This window comes from Littorina saxatilis, linkage group LG11 (assembly GCF_037325665.1).
Source record: "Littorina saxatilis isolate snail1 linkage group LG11, US_GU_Lsax_2.0, whole genome shotgun sequence".
Lineage (NCBI taxonomy): Eukaryota > Metazoa > Mollusca > Gastropoda > Littorinimorpha > Littorinidae > Littorina > Littorina saxatilis.
Window position 1 is genome coordinate 30,589,428 of NC_090255.1, and position 23,617 is coordinate 30,613,044.

Below are 23,617 nucleotides of genomic sequence, written 5' to 3' on the forward strand. Positions count from 1 at the left end.
AAACACTGCAAATGCTGCTAAGAAGGACTGCAGAGCACAGCTCTCTGCAAATGTGCTTGCATGCCTGTGAAAACTGTCAGCATCTATACTGTGCAAAAATATTATTGCACCCATTTTCATACCCCAACTCAAACTTTTATTCCTGTGTCATTTTATTCAAACTGTCTATGCCATTAAAGGCTCGCATCTTCGCTATCTGGCACATTTTTTTTTAACATCATCATTTACGCCGTCAAAATAAGGATACCCTTGACGTGACAAAGAGATGTGACAAAAACTTCGGGTACCTTTTAAAAAGCCGACGACAATTCCTGAGGCACAACTGGGTCACTGTTGTATACGAAGAGAAAGTCAACTTGATTATCCATCCAGAACAGGTTGTTTTATTTCGCCATCTTGCATATTTCTAGTGTTGTGCCATATTGTACCTACTGATGTATGTGTCGATCTCACGGATGAGATGTTTATGTGTCAAATTTGAGGGATACCCAAGTCAACTAAAATCCATGTATTTTATCAATGACCAAGTGGGTTGCGTTGAAACTTTCAGGAATGTGTGTCTACGCACGAGGCATAGTTCAACCGTTTGAGTACACTTTCAAATCTTCACGAAATAATATTTTAAAAACTGCCACAGGTTTGTTGACTTACATCCCACATATTTTTGACTTCGCATGTATAAATGACAGATGGTTGTTTCAAGTACTGCCAAAGTTTCTTTTGAGTATAGACACTTGCCGGAATGTGCTAGTTGTGTAAACACATGAGAACAAACAACGTTTTCGAAATACAGCGATTATGAATTTTAGTCGACTTTTGAGTTGATACATTACATTTTTATCAGTTTTATTTTGGGGGTACCCTTATTTGGGCGGCGGTCAAATAACCCATGTAAAGGCCACCTTTTATCTTAAAAGTGTTCCAGTTAGCCAAGTTGAGTGCCCTCAATAGCATACATTGAATATAACAGCACAGGAATGAATGTTTTCGTTTTGGTATGAAAATTGGTGCAATATATTTATTTTTGCACAGTTTAGGTAATCCACAAATTCTTCAACCCTGCCACCCACACCGTCCAATCATTCTCTGCACCAACAATACATGTATTGTTTGTTTAAAAATGTGTTTGTGTTAGTTTCTATTGCAAGAGAATGTCTTGTAGCATCAAAAATGCCTAAATACCCTTTTATTGGCGGCCATTTTGAAAATTGTAAAAAAACTACTGATTTCTTAATTTTTTCACGGTGGCTCTGTATCAGGTTTTGTTAAGCAAAAGCAAATGTCCATTTACGCCAAATTTGCTGTTAATCACATGAAGTGAAATATGCCTAACATACCCAACCGTTTACACTGGCGGCCATTTTGAAATTTTTTTTAAAAACTACCCATTTTTTTTATTTTTCGCGATGGCTCTGTATCAGGTTTTGTTAAGCACATAAAACTCTTCATATTTGCTTAATTTGGTGTTTGTTGCATGATTTGAATGATTTTGCAACATAGGAGCCCCACTATGGCTACCGCATTGCGGAAAAGTTTTGTTGACGATTACGAAATTCACGAGGAAATTGCCGGCGTGAAATCCGTGCGGGAAAATGGGGTGATTTTTCGCTCACTGTTAAATCACGTGTTCCGGGCATGCTATACCTGCGTATGGTAGGCGACCAGTGATTGGCCCGTCAGGGAGATCACCTGTTCTAGGACAGGCGATTGCTGATTGGTCAGGGAGATCACATGTTTGTTCTTTTTCCCGTCTTGCTTTCTTTTCTACACATGTTTTGCAGACGACAGGTCTGGGTTTCCGTTGACTAAGATTTGGAGGATTCCAACGCGTTGCAAGACTAGTTTAGGTCAACCAACGGGCTTCTGGCGTCATCTCAGCACGCAGAAGGCTTAGGACGGAGGGATTAGGCTACATATTTTCGCTGACGAGCGGGAGCCAAATATTCAAGCGGTTTGCTTGGGAGAGCTACGTTTTACAAGCTGTTGAGGTAATTAGCCGTTACTTTACGCTGGTGACCGGTCAATGTCTGTGAAATGTAAACTCTGTTTTGTTTCTCCATAGCGTATAACTTGCTCATTATAACGCTAAATTGTAATCTGTATATGGTTTTTGCAGATATGGAGAGGAGGAGAAAATGTCTTGAGTTGTTATTAAAAGTCTATTCTTGCAGGTACCACGTGCTCGCTGAAGGGGGAAGTTAGATATGTTTAAAGGTGGAAAAAGGGGGGATTGTTGCCATGGTCACTGCACCAACTACTCTGTTTCAGCTTGCTACCCGGTTGCTACCCGGTTGCTGCCTTGTTGCTACCTGGTTGCTGGAGACGGGCTACACTTGCTGGACGGGGGTTGCTGTTCTTTGCTGTACGGTTGCTGTTCTGCGGCTGTTGCTGGTGTTGCTGCGACTTTCACCTGTATGCACCACTGCGCCACTGCGTTTCATCGAATGGACCCTGGCTACACTGAGAGTTGAGTGAATCCATGCGTAAACGCCCCCAGCCTTGTCATCTTTCTAACCCTTTATGAAGAACTTTGAGTTGTGACAACGTGGAGTGTTAACGCCTGTACAGGCTAAGACTTTTTACAGAGCAGCTAAGTGTTTTCTAACTTTACACGGTTCAGCGTGTTCTTATTATTTCATAAACTTTAACTGGCTTTTGTCAGTTGTCTTTGTTTTGTTTTACGACTGTGTGTGTGTTTGTGTGTTTGTGTGTGTGTGTGTGACCTTGTGTGCGCGTGTATGTGTGTGTATGCGCGTGTGCGTGCGTGCGTGTGCGTGCGTGCGTGTGTTTGTGTGAAGATTATCGTTCACTTCCATACGAAATGGGTAGAATAGAAATGTAGTTATTTAAAGACATACATTACAACAGCTTTATTCTTTATATCAAAAAATAAATAAAAGAAGAGAAAGAGCAAGTATATCTTCATGGCATACATTTACAAGAACTCCAGCACGATCGTCTCGGTCTTCCACTATCGGCTAGCCAAGCCTTGATAGATGTAGTCTCTGTGATGAATGTTTTTCAGGGTTGACCTATAGATTGACAAAATGCTTAGATATCGCTTCACACGATTGTGTTTTTACGGTAAACACCTGAACAGATCAGAGATGGCACACACACACACACACACACACACACACAAATACACACACAAATACACACACACACACACACGCACGAACGCAAGCACACACACGCACGCACGCACACACACACATGCACGCACGCACGCACGTACACACACATACACGTACACACACACACACACGCACACACAAACACACACAAACAGACACGCACGCGCACGCACGCACACCCACACACTCGCACACGCACACACACTCAAACACACACACACACTCACACATACACGCAAACACACACACACACACACATACACACACACACACACATGCGCCGTACCTACGTACGCACGCACACACACAAACACACACACCTAAAGTGTGGATGGTTACCTAAGAGGCGGCACTGGGTGTAGTGCCTTTCTAGTGCACTTGCACTACAACAGCGCTGGGTGCAGTACTCGCTCCGGCATCGAAGGATTTTGCACTAAAAAATGCACAAAATTTGACCTATTTCGTCGCCTATAGAGGACGGAAAGAATGTCATTTTGAACATTGTTATGACATTCTTTCCGTCAAAAAAGTCAATTTAACGGTGTCAATTTAACCATAAGGCAACCATCCACACGTGTGGACGGAAAGAATGTCATTTTGAACATTGTTATGACATTCTTTCCGTCAAAAAAGTCAATTTAACGGTGTTAAATGAAGCGACCATCCACACAATTAGGTTGCCATCCAGAGTTTAGGTTGCCATCCACGTGTGGATGGTTGCCTTATGGTGATTTAGGCAACCAAACCTGTGGAAACATGGGTACACACACACACACACACACACACACACACACACACACACACACATAAATTACACGAGAAGGAATGTATCTTTTAGCAATTAATCTTTAATCTTTTTCCTCCTTTGAAAACTAACGCGGCGTGTGGAGCGATGTGTATAGTGCTCAGCATTCGCACGAGGAGAGGGAATGCTTTTTGAAATTAAACACAAGAGGATATCATACCCAGTAACTCTCATGTAAAGTTTCTTAAAGATCGGTCCAGTAGTTTCTTTGAATCTCTCTACACACACACACACACACACACACACACACACACACACACACACACACATACACGTACACACACACACACACACACACACACATACACACACACATCAATTACACGAGAATGAATGTATCTTTTGGCAATTAATCTGTCATTTTTTTCCATCCTTTGAAAACTAACGCGGTGTGTGGAGCGATGTGCATGGCAACATTCGCACGAGGAGAGGGAATGATTTTTGAAATTAAACACAAGAGGACTATACATAAATGAAAATGAATTAAAAAATAAATAAAATAGGCTAAGAGGCATTGCAAAACGACGCTTCATTTCCTACGTGACAACCCGGACTAAGAAACTTATTTCATCTTCAGGCAACGAATTCGTATATGTTGAACCCTTTGCTCACTAAGGGGTCACACCGTAAGCAGCGGAACAATTTTTTTCCAGCCGTCTGCGCATTAAAGTGCATTGAAGAAAAACATGGGCGGATCCAGGGGAGGGGGTCCGGGGTATCCGGACCCCCCCTCCTCCCAGCCTAAAAACTAAAATAAAATACAAAAAATAAAATAAAGAAATAATATTGAAAATAAAGAAAAAATGAAGGCAGATTGCTCCATTTCTTTGTTTTTATCAACATTTTCCGGGGGTGGGGGGGGGGGGGAGGGGGCATGTGAGCCGGTCTTTGTCTTCTTAAATGACAGTTTGGGAAGTTGGGTAATTTGTTGGCTCAGGTTGCACCAGATCGGTCAATTTTCCTTGGTTTGATAGAAATTTGTCTTCTTAAATTAAGTTTTTGGAAGGTGTTTTACGGGTAGTTTCTTGGCACAGATTGCACCAGATTGCTCCATTTTCCTTGTTTTTAATAAAATTTTCCGGACCCCCCCAGGAGCTTCGCGTCGTCGATCTGTCCCTAAAAGATATTTGGAAACCCCCCCTCTCAAAAAAGATGTGATCCGCCCCTGCAAACTTGTATTGTGCAGGTAGTTATTACACGTGCTCACATTACGTACAATCTTGACTTTAATTTTAACGATGCGCTTCAGTTGTGTTGTTTAATGCAGAAAGGATAAACAAAATTAATAAGATTTCTTAGGCGAACTTAAATTTATTGTGGAATTACATCCCCATTATTAGTGACGCGGTTATATTGGGGGGCAATATTAACCGTTTTTTGTGGAAAAAAACCAACTTTTTAAAAAAAAAATTTTAATTATAATGACGCGGTCTTGACTTTCGCCAGGCCCTGTGAAAAAAACCCTATAGTTTTATCTTGTTTTGGTTGTCCTTTCTTGACTGCTTGTTAGAGACTGCATGCTAATCTAGAGGGAGCCCAATCTTGACAGCTACAAGAGATTGGTCTGACTGCCCCCCCCCCCCCCCCATCCCTCTGTGATAGAACGAGTTTATTCTCATATGCGGACAGTAAGCAAACAATAACAGACATGTCTGTCTGTCTGTCTGTCTGTCACTCTGTCTTTCAGGCTGCACTCAAACGCATCTGCTTAGTGTTTTTTTATGACGGGTAGAATAGATTCCATTACTTACTTACTTAGGCCCTTTGCCCCCAGCGGAACATAGGCCTGGCAGGTGAGGCTGGATGTTGGTTGAGGAGAAAATTGGGCTGGATTGGACACACCCTCAGAATAGATTCTATGGCTTTGTAAAACATGAATGTGAAAACAAAACCTGTTTAAACCAATAAAAACATTTTTCTCAAGCACCAACGAACGAATAAGGAAAAAAAATCAAATCAAACAATCAATTGAAAGGGAACAGATTTGATTTGATTTGATTGTTGTTGCTTTTTGGGTCCAGCGGACCATATAGGCCGAATCAGGACCCCAAGGGAACAGATACATTGAACACTATTTCCCCCCCCCCCCCCCCCCCCCGCTTTTTATGGAAGACAAGAAGGGCAAAGCCCATACGACTCACATGCTTGACCTTGACCTTTACATGACCTTGACCTTGAGTGTATGTTGAAGGTCAAGGTCATGTGTAAAGCATTTATGGCCCCTGCGACCTTGACCTTGAAGCAAGGTCAAGATGCTATGTATGTTTTTTGGGGCCTTCAGGGTCAAGGTCAAATAACTAAACCTAGCAATGACATCATACACTAAGAACTGCTTTACACATTTTTCCTACCAAAATACATGTGACCTTGACCCAAGGTCAAGGTCATCCAAGGTCATGCAACACAAAGCTGTTAATTCAAGACATAGGAAGTACAATGGTGCTTATTGGCTCTTTCTACCATGAGATATGGTCACTTTTAGTGGTTCACTACCTTATTTTGGTCACATTTCATAAGGGTCAAAGTGACCTTGACCTTGATCATATGTGACCAAATGTGTCTCATGATGAAAGCATAACATGTGCCCCACATAATTTTTAAGTTTGAAACAGTTATCTTCCATAGTTCAGGGTCAAGGTCACTTCAAAATATGTATACAATCCAACTTTGAAGAGCTCCTGTGACCTTGACCTTGAAGCAAGGTAACCAAACTGGTATCAAAAGATGGGGCTTACTTTGCCCTATATATCATATATAGGTGAGATATTCAATCTCAAAAACTTCAGAGAAAATGGGAAAAATGTGAAAAATAGCTGTTTTTTAGACAACATTTATGGCCCCTGCGACCTTGACCTTGAAGCAAGGTCAAGATGCTATGTATGTTTTTTGGGGCCTTGTCATCATACACCATCTTGCCAAATTTGGTACTGATAGACTGAATAGTGTCCAAGAAATATCCAACGTTAAAGTTTTCCGGACGGACGTCCGGACGTCCGGACGGGACGGACGGACGGACGACTCGGGTGAGTACATAGACTCACTTTTGCTTCGCATGTGAGTCAAAAAAGCACTCCAACAAAAGGGCGTATGAAAAAGTAAAGAGAAATGTATTGTGTTCAGATTATATGAAAAGAGGTATAAATATGATTAACATGTATGATTTTCAAGCATCATTTTGCTGACATGGGCGAAGAATGTACAAAGTGATTTGTTTGAAAAATGGATGAGTGTTTATTTAACAACCCGGCCATTGTGTACAGAAGTAAACCGCTTCTTTTTTTTAAACATTGGATTCAAGCTGGCTTTGTATATGTTAAAGATGTATGGGTTGGAAATGATTTTATTCCCTATGCACAGATTTGTGAGAAAGTAGAGCATAATGTAAATAGGCAGTTTGAATATTGGGCCATAAAAACAGCTTTGTGCGCGCGAGCCAGCAAGCCGCAAGACAGTGAACAAAATAACACTCAGCTATGCTAGTGCTATTCTTTCGGAGGAGACGAAAAACCTAGGTCCCTTCGTGTACACTACATTGGGGTGTGCACGTTAAAGATACCACGATTGACAACAGGGTCTTTCCTGGCAAACATGTATAGGCATGGATAAAAAAAAATGTCCACCAAATACCCGTGTGACTTGGAATAATAGGCCGTGAAAAGTAAATATTCGCCGTAATGGCTTGAGATTTACTGGCCGATGCGAATGCGTGATATATTGTGTAAAAAAAAATCCATCTCACACGGCAGAAATTAATATGTAAAGCGCTTAGAGAACGTCAAGCGCTATATAAATCTCCCATATAAATAAAGTAGATGTGTACTGCCGGGCAGTACATACCCCAAGCGAAGTCGTCCATCTGTGTGTACATGATTCTCTCTCTCTCTCTCTCTCTCTCTCTCTCTCTCTCTCTCTCTCTCTCTCTCTCTCTCTCTCTCTCTGTCTTAAAATGTGTCATCGATGACGTGTTTTCATACTTGCTAATGCGGCAGGCTAATCATGACGTCAAATTGAAACTTCTTGAAGTCTCTCAGAAAGGGACATGAAAACCATGTGGGGGTTACTGGTTTGGGCTGAAAAAAACCCCAACTCCACCTAAAATTCAAGCGCCTATGGGGCTGAATTATGCAGCATAAATTGTGAAACATCAGGATATCTCACACTTTCAATTCTGCCATCATGTCAAATCTGACAACAAACCTACCCACAAAATGTCATAAATATCGGTGTAGAATTGAGACTTAACGGTTTTTAACTGCCAAAAATAAGTTTTTTTGACTGGAATAGTTTGTCTTGAAATTCAGTTTGGGACAACGGACCCACCCACTAAATTTCATAAAGATAGGTGAAAATTTAAATGTAACGGTTTTTAACTGCCAAAATTATGTTTTTCTTCTGGAAAAGTATGGAGTGAAAATCAGTTGGGGACAACGAACCTACCCACAAAATTTCATAAATATCGATGAAGAATTGAGATTTAACGGTTTTTAACTGCCAAAAATAAGGTTTTTTGTCTGGAAAAGTATGTCTTAAAATTCAGTTTGGGACAACGGACCCACCCACTAAATTTCATAAAGATAGGTGAAGAATTGAAATTTAACGTTTTTTAACTGCCAAAATTATGTCTTTCTTCTGGAAAAGTATAGAGTAAAAATCAGTTGGGGACAACGAACCTACCCACAAAATTTCATAAATATCGGTGAAGAATTGAAATTTAACGGTTTTTAACTGCCAAAATTATGTTTTTCTTCTGGAAAAGTATGGAGTGAAAATAAGTTGGGGACAACAAACCTACCTTTAAAATTTCATAAGAATCAGTGAAGAAATAGGATTTAACGATTTTTTAACGGCCTTTAAATCATTGGTGATGTCATCATAACCCAGTCGTTGTAGTTGTCGTCGTAGTTGTTGGTGTTGTTGTTGTCATGTTCGTTGTCGTGATTGTTGTTGTTCTCGTGTTGTTGTTGTTGTTGTTGTTGTTGTTGTTGTTGTCGTTGTCGTCGTCGTCGTCGTCGTCGTCGTCGACATTTGTTGTTGTTGTTGTTATCGTCGTCGTCATCGTCGTCGTTGTCAGAGGTTATTTCTAAAGATTTCATTGATAGTCTTTGTTCTCGTCACCAAGACTTGCTAAGAACAAGCTTGGAACAGCAAGAGTTCCAAGAACAAGATTAGAACAACTCATTACATCATTACCAGTACGTCATTTGTATTTAGAACACACTTTAGAAAAAAACTCTTCAGCTACAAACCAGTCACCCTCACATGTCCGAGGTGTTTGTCTAAACCACTTACTGAAATGTTTTGAGGTTTAATGACCATACACATGTTGAACCGGTGAGTGTCTTCCGCTGCTTAATTCGCAAATAACTATTTTATTAAAGTCCGCTTGAAACGCTCAAAGATGAAATTCCATGTTAAAAAGTGACAAAAGTTTCACATTTTCCCGTTGTAACAGCTTCCGATGATATTATATGAAAATTCTGATCCTCTGAGAGGATTCCCCGAAACAAAATCAGTTTGTACGCCTAATTTTAATAGAATTGTCCTAACAGTGTCGCTAATATTGTGCTAAAAGATGAATCCTAGAACAATGTCCAGACAGACACCACTTGGCAAAAAAATTTTCAGTGCTGGGAGATGAAAAAAAAAACTACCTCGCTACGCGCGGGCTCCGCCCGCGCTCCGCTTGGATAATAATGTACATACCTGATATTGTTAATGATTTTGTTATTGATTTAAAAATTAAGTAGATGTGTACTGCCGGGCAGTACATACCCCAAGCGAAGTCGTCCATCTGTGTGTACATGATTCTCTCTCTCTCTCTCTCTCTCTCTCTCTCTCTCTCTCTCTCTCTCTCTCTCTCTCTCTGTCTTAAAATGTGTCATCGATGACGTGTTTTCATACTTGCTAATGCGGCAGGCTAATCATGACGTCAAATTGAAACTTCTTGAAGTCTCTTAGAAAGGGACATGAAAACCATGTGGGGGTTACTGGTTTGGGCTGAAAAAAAACCCAACTCCACCTAAAATTCAAGCGCCTATGGGGCTGAATTATGCAGCATAAATTGTGAAACATCAGGATATCTCACACTTTCAATTCTGCCATCATGTCAAATCTGACAACAAACCTACCCACAAAATGTCATAAATATCGGTGTAGAATTGAGACTTAACGGTTTTTAACTGCCAAAAATAAGTTTTTTTGACTGGAATAGTTTGTCTTGAAATTCAGTTTGGGACAACGGAGCCACCCACTAAATTTCAAAAAGATAGGTGAAAATTTAAATGTAACGGTTTTCAACTGCCAAAATTATGTTTTTCTTCTGGAAAAGTATGGAGTGAAAATCAGTTGGGGACAACGAACCTACCCACAAAATTTCATAAATATCGATGAAGAATTGAGATTTAACGGTTTTTAACTGCCAAAAATAAGGTTTTTTGTCTGGAAAAGTATGTCTTAAAATTCAGTTTGGGACAACGGACCCACCCACTAAATTTCATAAAGATAGGTGAAGAATTGAAATTTACCGTTTTTTAACTGCCAAAATTATGTCTTTCTTCTGGAAAAGTATAGAGTGAAAATCAGTTGGGGACAACGAACCTACCCACAAAATTTCATAAATATCGGTGAAGAATTGAATTTTAACGGTTTTTAACTGCCAAAATTATGTTTTTCTTCTGGAAAAGTATGGAGTGAAAATAAGTTGGGGACAACAAACCTACCTTTAAAATTTCATAAGAATCAGTGAAGAAATAGGATTTAACGATTTTTTAACGGCCTTTAAATCATTGGTGATGTCATCATAACCCAGTCGTTGTAGTTGTCGTCGTAGTTGTTGGTGTTGTTGTTGTCATGTTCGTTGTCGTGATTGTTGTTGTTCTCGTGTTGTTGTTTTTGTTGTTGTTGTTGTTGTTGTTGTTGTTGTTGTTGTCGTCGTCGTCGATGTCATTTGTTGTTGTTGTTGTTATCGTCGTCGTCGTCGTCATCGTCGTCGTTGTCAGAGGTTATTTCTAAAGATTTCATTGATAGTCTTTGTTCTCGTCACCAAGACTTGCTAAGAACAAGCTTGGAACAGCAAGAGTTCCAAGAACAAGATTAGAACAACTCATTACATCATTACCAGTACGTCATTTGTATTTAGAACACACTTTAGAAAAAAACTCTTCAGCTACAAACCAGTCACCCTCACATGGCGGAGGTGTTTGTCTAAACCACTTACTGAAATGTTTTGAGGTTTAATGACCATACACATGTTGAACCGGTGAGTGTCTTCCGCTGCTTAATTCGCAAATAACTATTTTATTAAAGTCCGCTTGAAACGCTCAAAGATGAAATTCCATGTTAAAAAGTGACAAAAGTTTCACATTTTCCCGTTGTAACAGCTTCCGATGATATTATATGAAAATTCTGATCCTCTGAGAGGATTCCCCGAAACAAAATCAGTTTGTACGCCTAATTTTAATAGAATTGTCCAAACAGTGTCGCTAATATTGTGCTAAAAGATGAATTCTAGAACAATGTCCAGACAGACACCACTTGGCCAAAAAATTTTCAGTGCTGGGAGATGAAAAAAAAACTACCTCGCTACGCGCGGGCTTCGCCCGCGCTCCGCTTGGATAAATAAATAACTTTGTTTTTCTGTCCTCAGAACTAGTGTCTATTTGGGACATGACGTGGTTATAATTTTTATGCTAGGAACACTCAGCCAGCGACGAGAAAACAGCCGGTCACGCCGCGCGAAAAGTACTGTGCCCTGTGCTGCACGCTTTGGGCAAAATAAATATCAAAGTTCAGCTTGATAAAAAATTATTGGACGTTGGCTCGTAATTGTACAGTAAAAGAACGATTAAGATTGTTACAATGGAAGATTTTGCATAACGTGTATCCCACCAATATTTAATTAAATAAAACGAAGATTAGAGAAAATAACAAGTGCGAATATTGTGGAAATATTGATTTTATTGAACTTTTTTCTTTGAATTGTACAAAGTTGCGAAATTTTTGGATAAATGTTCAGAATTATATAATTATTCATATTGGCAAAAACGTTGTTTTGAGAGAACAAGATGTCCTTTTTGGTTATAAAGTTAATGAAAATAATCAAATTGAAACAAGCAAATAAATGACATTATATTAATTGCAAAAATGTCCAAAAGTACATTTAAATATGGTAAACAAGTATGATTTGAATGTTGTGAATAGTCAATGTTTGTAAAGATTTTAGTCAAGCAGTATGTAAGAAATGTTAAGTCCTTTGTACTGGACACTTGCATTCTCCCAGTAAGGTCATATATTGTACTACGTTGCAAGCCCCTGGAGCAATTTTTTGATTAGTGCTTTTGTGAACAAGAAACAATTAACAAGTGGCTCTATCCCATTTCCCCCCTTTCCCCTATCCCATCTCCCCCCTTTCCCCGTCGCGATATAACCTTGAATGGTTGAAAACGACGTTAAACACCAAATAAAGAAAGCATGTTGTGTTTAAATAAAAATGTACGATGAGACGACAATTTTTTTCATTTATGATATGGCACAGTCAATATATTGTTGAATTGAAAAAAAAAATGAAAACAAAGGTAATAAACAAATAACAGAAATACATGTATCAACAAACGATAAGTAAGTACATGTTAATAAATAAAAACGAAAAAAGAAAAGTGCAGAACAATTTCAGAAAGGGAGCGGATAAGAAAACTGATCTCCCACGAAGAAATTATCGAGTAGATCCTTCTATCTTCCCATCAGGCATAAGACATAGAAGACAGAAATTTGATTTAAGGTATATACAGCATACTAGATACATTTCATGGCTTTCATTTTTAAATTCAATAAACACACACACACACACACACACACACACACACACACACACACACACACACACACACACACACGTACACACGCACGCACACAAACATACACACGCACATACACATACGCCCGCACACCACTTGATCTATACCCACAATGTTTCCGAGTCAACCTTATAATCACCCACAAATACAAACATGATGAAGATCTAATTCAAGCGAATAAAAATGCTTGCATAGTTAACAGCATAGTGTATCGCAATTCAGAATTGTCACAAGTTTAACAATCATAATTCATATAACCGGAAAGAAAAGAAATCAATTCAAAGATATATACATTTTAATAGAACCAGTGTGATCTGCGAATCTACTGATAATGAATTAAATGCAAGACATACGTGAATAACGTGTATCAATACAACAAGCGACCATAATAATTATCACAAGTGACCCTCTTTATATTTACAAGGAGACAAACGTTAGTTTACATGTACATTTCTGAGAAAAATAAGCTCTGACTCCGTCAAAAAAATCCAACTTTATACATATTCATACATCTTTGCATTTACAACTTTAGTGGGTAAATATTTCTTATACTTGTGTACTAGGGAAAATTCATGCACAGTATGTGATCTCTTTCTGTCAAGTCTTGGGCCAAACGGACTCATGACTTCGGAATGAAAAAGTCGGACTGTTTTGATGGAGAAAAAACAAATCGAAGTTTTTGACCAAGACAAACTTTTTTTCAATAAATCACTGCAGAAAGATTATTACGGTTAATATTGCCCCCCAATATAACCTTAAAGTATCTTCTAAACGCCCAGTATCGATTGTAACGCCTTTTCCATTCTTCTCTGTTCCCTTTTCACCACTCGTGTTTTCTCCGTAAATGTCAGCCCTTTATTTTTATTTTTATTTTTTTATATTGTTTTTTTTATACCTACACTTTTTTCTACAAAACATATTTAATATAATTACAATATTCCCTATCTCTAATTTTAATGTAATTTGTTTCTCAAAAACTTTACGTTTCTCTGACTAATGTCTAATTATAGTATTGTTATTTACTAACTGTGACACATCACAACCCAAACCTTCGCTCTGGTAATTGTGTATAATTTAGAGGTTTTTTGTTTTTGTTTAGATCTTGCCTCCCTTGTCCATGTTTCTCTAACACATCAGAAACCGAAACTACGGTCCATTCCCTGCACTTCCTCTGTAAGCATGCTTCACAAGTTCCAAGTTGCTGTAATAGCGAGTGTCGATGTCTGCCACGCCTGTTTTCTCCTCCCTCCTCACCCTGTCGAAGTACCACTGTTCCATGCAATCGTACGCCAGCGGGTAAAAATCGTACGAGAATTTGTTGGCCACAAAATGGCGGCTCCGCGACAGACCGGCAACTTCCTCTAGGCCGAAGTGGCAAATATTGCGCAGGAATTTGCCACCACACGTGCGGTTCGACGTGTCCCAGATTTTGAAGCGGTTGAGCATGATGCGTCGCTTGGATGTGATGTTGCCTGGGAGAGAGAGAGAAAAAAGTCGCGTAAGTCGAAATTACAACATGTAGTCAATCTGTCGAACCCACAGAATAAAACTGAACGCACTGCATTTTTTTTCCACCAAGACAAAAACAGCTTCGTCAATCCACGCGGCAAGGAAGTCGCTCATTTTTTCCGTGCAACACGAAGTGAAACTGACATGCAAGAATAGCGAAATAGCGTACTGCGGTAAGCAGGGAAGCGCGCTTTTCTGTATTCTTTTTAACTTTCTGAGCTTGTTTCGAATACAATATATTATATTTATATGTTTTTGGAATCAGGAAATGATAAGGAATAAGATGAAATCATTTCTTGATCGATTTCTTAAATAATAATCGAAGTACTAATTAACCTATTTTCGTTAATTGTGATCACATTTTAAGAATAAACTTGACATATGTATATATTTTTAGATTCAAAATTTAATGAAGAATACGATGCAATCAATTTTAAATCTGTTTGCGAAAAATCGATTTTAATGACAACTTTAATGAGCAAACTTATTAATTAACTTTTAAGCCTCCAAGCTGAAATGCAATACCAGAGTCCGGGCTTCGTCGAAGATTACTTGACCAAAATTTAAACCAAAATAATTGGTTGAAAAATGAGAGCGTGACAGTGCCGCCTCAACTTTCACAAAAAGCCGGATATGACGTCATCAAAGATATTTATTCAAAAACAAAACAAAAATGTCTGGAGATATAATACTCAGGAACTCTCATGTTAAGTTTCATGAAGATCGGTCCAGTAGTTTCTCAGAATCGCGTTATACACACACACACACACACACACACACACACACACACACACACACACACACACACACACACACACACACACACACACATACACACACACACATACACCACACCTTCGTCTCGATTCCCCCCTCTACGTTAAAACATTTAGTCAAAACTTGACAAAATGTAAAAACAAGAAAAATAGGATTAGAGAGAGTGAGAGAGAGAAAGAGAGAGACAAGACAGACAGACAGACAGATGCAGAGGGAAAGACACAAAGAGAGAGAGAGAGAGAGAGAGAGAGAGAGAGAGAGAGAGAGAGAGAGAGAGAGAGAGAGAGAGAGAGAGAGAGAGAGAGGCAGCGAAAGACAAACATACACAGACTGAGACAGAGAGAGGCACAGAGACAGAGACGCAGATAGAGAGATAGAGAGAAAGAGAGAGAGAGAGACAGACAGACAGACAGAGACAGACAGACAGAGACAGACAGACAGAGACAGAGAGACAGACAGATAGACAGACAGAGACAGACAGATAGAGACAGACAGAGACAGAGAGGGAGAGAGAAAGAAAAAGAAAGAGAAAGAGAGAGACCGAGAGACAGGTGGCGAGGAAAGCACTCAGGTATACTCGAGTAGAGAGGTAAACACAAAATGATATGGTTGAATGACCGGCAGGGCCGGACTACCGGGGGGGGGGGGTTATGGGGGTTGCGCACCCCCCCCCCCCCCCCTAGCCTAAACACGTACCTCACTTATTTAAAACATTTTTTATTATTGTTTATTTTATGCCGTTTCATGCAAGGAGCGACCATTTTCCTATCTCAGAATATGACCTACCCATCAGCTTCAGGGGGCTTCGCCCCCTGACCCCCACAAGGGGCTCTGCCCCTTGACCCCGCAACCCCCCCCCCTCCTCTTCGCCTAGTCCGGCCCTGACCGGGGTTCGGATTACACGAGGGAGGTGTTGGTGTGGGGCTGCTGTTGAATCTTGAGGGTAGAGTAGGGGTGTCTGGTTTGGTTAAGGGGGGTGGGGGGGGGGGGGGGTGGGGGGATGTTGGCAGGGAAGCTGAGTCGGTGATAACTTTCCTGATTTCATAAAGAAAAATTGTTTCCCGTGATGACTTTCTGTTTGTCCCAAAACAAAATTTGTGTGTGTACAAATGTAATTCAAAATAACTAAGATTTTAATAATCATAAAAGACGAAAAAGAAGAACAAGAAGAAGATTTTCAGTTGAGTTGATGAATCAAATAACTTGAATGCCCAGCTCAGTGTGCTTAAAGGTTGGTATATTCAGTTGTTTTTATGTACAATCAAATATCCAAAATTAGTATTTATTTGCCAATCACGTTCTTGCCATTTCAATGTGTTTCGACATTATGAACAAAACATGGAAATAGGTTTTGTTCTGACTTATATAAGTTATATAAGACTTTTAGGCAATTCATTCACTAAAAGTAGTGCTGCTTTAATACTGTGAACGAGGCCTAATGAACTTAGCATATAATGTATATTGTTGGGTTTGTTGCTTGGTGCGGCGTGTGTGATAGACCGACAGACAGACAAACAGACAGTCAGACAGACAGACAGACAGACAGACAGACAGACAGACAGACAGACAGACAGTCAGTCAGTCAGACAGACAGACAGACAGGATAATCCGAAGTCATTAAGCAATAAAACAAATCAGAGGGAAAAAAATCAAGCAACCGAAACGGCCACTTGGCTTCAGCTATAGAAATGTTCCGTTACATCGGTAATTGAAGTCAGCTGAAATGTCGGCATGCCAGTCCTGAGCCGATGGTTCCAACGGAGAAAGAGAAACCTGAGCGCCTATTGCGTTTACAGTTACACTGACCGTTGGACGGTCCCAGAAATAGACTTCTAGCCGGCACCAGAGATTGACAGACCGTCCGCTGCAAACTGGCCAATGGTAGGCCAGGCCGTCTTACACTTGTGGCCTCCCATCCCATGGGAGATTTTCACAAAATATGTTGCCCCTTTAAATTAACCATGCGATCACCAACCTGTGTAGGACCCAGGAACTCCAAACTGATGCATGTTGTTGAGCGTGGCGAAGAAAGTTTCATCGGGAATTGCCGTTCGCTTGGTCCAGGCCAGAAAGTCACGTGCATACGAGTAGTGCAACAGGAAGTCAACAAAACCACGTGACGCCGCCACGTGCACCGGTCCCTTGGCAACGATGATGTTGTGTGGGGGAGGAGACTTTGCCTTTTGCCATCTCCATTTGTTACGTCTGGGAGTTGATACAAATGCATTTTACAAGAATATTCTAAACACTTTCGTCAACAATATGGAGGATATGAAAATGTTATTATCAGGTACCGCTGTAATACTCATACGCGCGCATGCACAGGCAGACAACACAGACAGATCGATTGACAGACACGCGAGCGCACACACACACACACACTTACACACTTACACACACACACACACACACACACACACACACACACACACACACACCTACTCTTTAGGACGCTCTCCCAGAATATCGTTCGCTCCTTTGTATGCTGTCAGAATCTTCACCAACTCCTTGTTCGTTTTCAGAGGGAATTCCTGCCCTGTCAGATTGATCAAGTACTTCCACTTGCTGCGCATGCGCCATAATGCCTGCATGCAAATGAGCTCTGGTTCAAGGACGCTGAACTTGCCCCACTTCACGTCAATTTGTCTCGGTGACTCGATCACGTTGGGAAGACATTTGATAATGGCTCGGATCTGATATTAAAAAATATAGAAAGAAAGAAAGAAAAAAAGATGTCATGAACTTAAGTATGCATTGTTATTAAAATGTTGTCCTACTGAATTCAATTCTGTTCTGTTATTTAGAAATAATCATTCAATGTAGTCTACACAACATCATGTCTCAATTCAGTTTAGTCAGAAGTACATTTAAAATAAGTGGTTATAACGCCCAGTACATGCAGTCGACGCACGGAGATTCAAGCGCCCACTAGGCTTTGTCCAAAAGCCGAAGTTACTAAAAATAGAATGGGTAATTCTGGGAAATCTTCAATCAATCAATATGAGGCTTATATCGCGCGTATTCCGTGGGTACAGTTCTAAGCGCAGGGATTTATTTATTTTTTATTTTAATTTTTATTTTATGCAATTTATATCGCGCACATATTCAAGGCGCAGGGGTTTTCACTGAAAGTACTCGACATTATGCAACCCTTTGAAAAATTCGATCTTCAATACATCACACAAACAAGAAGGGCACCCCCCGCGGGTTAGGGGGAGTCCCATATTGGTTGGGACTAGAAAGAATTTACCCGATGCTACCCAGCATGTCGTAAGAGGCGACTAACGGTTCTGTTTCTTCTCTTCTTTTGTCTTATTTCTGCCTTACCAGTCCTTTCACCTATATTTCCTTCCAAGAAAACTCTCCCTACTATTCCCTGCAGTTTTCCAATTCTTTTCTTGTCTTATTTCTACCTGACTGGATCCATCACCTTTATTTCACTCACCAAAAGTCTTCTTTTCCACATCCTTATTTCTCTGCACCCCGCATGTCGTATGAGGCGACTAACGGATTCTGTTTCTCCTTTAACCCTTGTTAAAGGCAGAGTAAGCCTCCCGTAAACCATCACAGATACGGTCAGGCTTTTACACACAGTACAAACACCCTTTCATTTAAACACTCACCGATTGAGAACATCCTAGGTGCTCTCCGTAAAGAGCGAACAATTTTCAAAGAATTTATTTTTGCGTGGTTTATCTTACCCCTGAGCCATCGTGAACCCGTGTGATCCAGTTTTCCCCCTTTTCACAATGCAGTCCCCGTCATAGTTAGTCATTTGAATGCGACTCGACGTGAGCTTATCTACAATAGCACGTTTTTTATGCACGAAACAACGGCTGTGGTTCACAAGAACTCTAGCGATGGCTTTTGACTGTTGAGAGGAACGGCGATTTGCACTGATAAACCGGGCCGTCGTCTGCTACGACCCTTGCGTGACCCTGCTTCCGGGCTTTTTTTTTTTTTTTTAAACTTTCACATCTTCGAATTGTTCTGATCTTGTCTTGATGAAAAACGAATTCTTTTATGATTAAAGAATGTTTGTGTAACAAACTGTCAATTTATTATTTAGATTTTAAAAGTTAGGTCTAGCGCAAAAACGAGGCGCCATTGTTCTTCAGGGCCAAGTCCACGAAAATAAATTCTTGGAAAATGTCTCACGCTCGACAGAAAGCAGCCAGGATGTTCCCGTTCGGTGAGCGTTCAAATGGAAGTATGCTTGTACTGTATTTAGACGCTCGGGGAGCTCTGTGATGGTTTACGGGAGGCTTACTGTGCCTTTAAGTGGTTCTTGTATAGAATATAGTCAATGTTTGTAAAGATTTTAGTCAAGCAGTATGTAAGAAATGTTTAGTCCTTTGTACTGGAAACTTGCATTTTCCCAGTAAGGTCATATATTGTACTACGTTGCAAGCCCCTGGAGCAATTTTTTGATTAGTGCTTTTGTGAACAAGAAACACTTAACAAGTGGCTCTATCCCATCTCCCCCCTTTCCCCTATCCCATCTCCCCCTTTGCCTCGTCGCGATATAACCTTCGTGGTTGAAAACGACGTTAAACACCAAATAAATAAAGAAAGAACAAGAAGGGCAACGCCCATACGACTCACATGCTTGACCTTGACCTTTACATGACCTTGACCTTCAGGGTCAAGGTCAAATAACTAAACCTAGCAATGACATCATACACTAAGAACTGCTTTACACATTTTTCCTACCAAAATACATGTGACCTTGACCCAAGGTCATCCAAGGTCATGCAACACAAAGCTGTTAATTCAAGACATAGGAAGTACAATGGTGCTTATTGGCTCTTTCTACCATGAGATATGGTCACTTTTAGTGGTTCACTACCTTATTTTGGTCACATTTCATAAGGGTCAAAGTGACCTTGACCTTGATCATATGTGACCAAATGTGTCTCATGATGAAAGCATAACATGTGCCCCACATAATTTTTAAGTTTGAAACAGTTATCTTCCATAGTTCAGGGTCAAGGTCACTTCAAAATATGTATACAATCCAACTTTGAAGAGCTCCTGTGACCTTGACCTTGAAGTAAGGTAAACCAAACTGGTATCAAAAGATGGGGATTACTTTGCCCTATATATCATATATAGGTGAGGTATTCAATCTCAAAAACTTCAGAGAAAATGGGAAAAATGTGAAAAATAGCTGTTTTTTAGGCAACATTTATGGCCCCTGCGACCTTGACCTTGAAGCAAGGTCAAGATGCTATGTATGTTTTTTGGGGCCTTGTCATCATACACCATCTTGCCAAATTTGGTACTGATAGACTGAATAGTGTCCAAGAAATATCCAACGTTAAAGTTTTCCGGACGGACGGACGGACGGACGGACGGACGGACGGACGACTCGGGTGAGTACATAGACTCACTTTTGCTTCGCATGTGAGTCAAAAACCCACCTTTGGAGTTAGTTAAAATTAATAAAATACAATTGTACAAGAGTTCAGAAATAATAGAAAAGTTGATTTTTTTTTTAAAGTTTGAACAATGTTCTTGACTGCTAGGAGATTGGAACCCGTGACCGCCGCTGTGACGACTTGACATTCAAGCGCTCTACCGATTGAGCTAACCGGGCAACTCTGTCTCCAGGGGCAAAAAGAACCATAGTTATCAGTATCACCTCGTCGGTTTCCGAGTTTCTCCGTTCGTATTTGTGTGTTGTACGTCGATCTCACTGTTCTAGGTAAGTTAAATTGATAACTGAACCTATGCTCCCGTTCACTTCGTACCAGTGTCGCATCGTATCAGAAAGCAAACTCAAGTAGCATTAATTGCAAGTGTGACATGACCGACATTATGTTGGCAGTCCAGCTCCGAAATGCATTGACCAATCACCGAAAGGCGCTGACGTCATTTCATGAAAGGATTTCCCTACCCAGAACTCCAAACGGTTTTTGAGATTTTGAATATTTCGTTCGGGACGATGACGCCCTATAGCCGGTTTATTATATGAAGGGAAGCAAGCAATTTAAAAAGCGGGCGTCGACAGAGGCAATGCAGGGGGATACTTACTTATAGACGAGGAACCAAATCGGAAAAAGACGCTTAGTTAAGGAGTTTAATTTGGTTTCATTTGACAGACAAATGCATATAGTCTTTAAAACAACTTTTCTTGGTACCCAAAAGTGGCAGCAGCTATACGCAATTTTAAGGCAAAGTAGCCCAGTTAAAAAAAAATGCACTTCAGAAAAAAACACTTTGTTGCAAAAATCGGTAATATCAGCTTAACCGCAGGCAGCAGAGTAAATATTTTTGAGTGAACTATCAAGTAATTGGAAGGTGTTAAACAGCAAGTAAAAAGATTGTTTCCGTGCAACACATAGTGGCACCAAGAGGCCTTGCATTTCAGAAATTGTGTTACGTCACGTCATTTTCATTTTTCTGGTTAATGTCAAATCTCATAAAAGACGTTTTGTAAGCCACAATCTAATGAAATACATATCAGAGGGAAATGCATTTATTGGGCTTTTAGTTGCAAGTACCTCTGATGAGATAGCTTATAAACACTAAGTGTGAGAGTTCATTTCCGAAGCACACCCCCTAATTTTGTAAGTCAAAGTTATGTCATGAAAGGCTTTTGAGAGGCACTATGACAGGTAAGGGTGGAGTGTAATGGACTTAACATGCACGTAAATACATAGAAAAATGCCTGCTCTAAGCGTAGGTGCAAAATATATAAAGATACCTGTGAAGAAATGTATGCGCGAGACGATAACTGTGTGCTGAGTCTCATTTAGTGAAACAACACCATTAATTGCTTTTCCTTACATTTTCAGGCAGTGCTGGTTTTCATAAGAGTTGCATTTGAACCTCCAAAATGCCCGTCAATATAAAGTAAGAAGATAGAATGTAACTGTGATTGATAATGTGCGCCATATTTATTGAACATTCACTGAAAAAATCGGGTGCATACCGTTTTTGGCGGTTTTACGTTTCACTGAAGGAAAAACGGAATTTAGTGTGTTATACAAAACTCTCTGGGTAACATGATTTACATAGAATAAAGAAGTACAATTTATGCCATGTAGTTACTGAGCTTGCGGAATATTGTTTGAATATTGCACCTGCAATGATGACGTCACACGTGACGTCGAAGCTACAGGTAAGCGAGGTGTAAAGTCTAGAATAAGCACGGTATTCTAGTTGGTGAGACTTACTGCCTACAATACAGTACTCTCGCGAAAAAGTTGAATGGCATGGAGGACATATGAATATACTTTCTAAATTGTTTTGTCGTGGAACTCAGCAGTAGCAGCGTCAATTCACAATTCGAAGGCAAAACATCCCTACCACACTGAGCACAAAAAGAGAGGATATTTCTTCAGTGCTACAAATCTCATGTTAAACAGCAGTGTTTAGGCCCGAAATATATTGGTATATGACGAATTGCCTTTCTTCTGCTCAAAAATTGGTTTAAAGGATTTGAGCATTATTTGGGTATGACGTCACAGGTCCTAGTTAATACCTACTCACAACTAATACTCAACCTTTGTGTGGGTTTCCTGAGATCCAGATGAATTAAAAAACAAGACTAATTCAAATACATTTAGTCAATCTGTCGGAATGAAAATCGAATGAAGTTCGACACTGAAACCCGAAAAGTTGTCATCATCAAGACTAATACAACTTAACCGAGACTGGATGAGCTGTCTCAGCAAAGTCCATGCAAAGCATGAATAAAAAAAACCAGAAAGGTAAGTTGTTGGAACGTTTGTTATTGACAACACAATACGTGACATTCACAATAACAATTGTTGTTGTCAATAACAAACGTTCCAACAACTTACCTTTCTTGGTTTTTGATTCTGAAATTTGGAACGTTAGCAGTCTTTTTGTTTTTGGATTTATTCATGCAAAGCATGGCCAACTGTGTCGCTGCGCCGGTTAATCGCTTGAAGTGACAACTAGTATAGCGCAGTAGCGCTAGTGCTCAATAGGATAGTGCGATTTTGTGTATTCTTTTTAACTTTCTGAGCTTATTTGTATTTGTTGAATTTTATGCGTGACTATAATTTTTTAACTGTGCAGACACTATTGCTGTTATTTTAACCACTATTGTAAGGGACTGTGGCCTTAGACAATTAAAGATTTGTTCTTGTTCTTGTTCTTGTTCTCTCTCTCTCTCTCTTTCTCTCTCTCTCTCTCTCTCTCTCTCTCTCTCTCTCTCTCTCTCTTTCTCTATCTCTCTCTCTCTCTCTCTCTCTCTCTCTCTCTCTCTCTCTCTCTCTCTCTCTCTCTCTCTCTCTCTCTGTATCTTTTATCCAGATTAAAACCCTTTGTAGAAGCGGAAGGTCTAAAAATGTTGTTTGTGGCACACTGCCAATCTTTTATCAATTATGCTTCTACTGTATGGTGCGGTGCGAGCGAAAATCTGCTTAAAAAATTAAATTCCCTGCACAGAAGAGGGGCAAAGCTAATTGTTACTAACCCGTATCTGTCAACGTCAGAAAAGCTTAAAGCTGCTAGTTTACTTTCACTGCAGGAGCAGTTTGACTATAACATTGCAGTGTTAA

General features: G+C 40.0%; 1 protein-coding gene across 1 annotated transcript in view; it reads right to left on the reverse strand.

The window, feature by feature from the left end:
- Positions 1-12,909: 12,909 nt before the first annotated feature.
- Positions 12,910-23,617, reverse strand: part of LOC138980597 (beta-1,3-galactosyl-O-glycosyl-glycoprotein beta-1,6-N-acetylglucosaminyltransferase-like) — a 49,841-nt gene continuing 39,133 nt past the window's right edge. The window contains exons 4-6 of the mRNA XM_070353504.1: positions 17,523-17,773; positions 17,056-17,285; positions 12,910-14,266 (exon numbers count right to left, since the gene is read on the reverse strand). Coding sequence (XP_070209605.1) covers positions 13,941-14,266; positions 17,056-17,285; positions 17,523-17,773 — 807 coding nt within the window. The 3' untranslated portion in view covers positions 12,910-13,940. The remainder of the gene's footprint in view (positions 14,267-17,055; positions 17,286-17,522; positions 17,774-23,617) is intronic.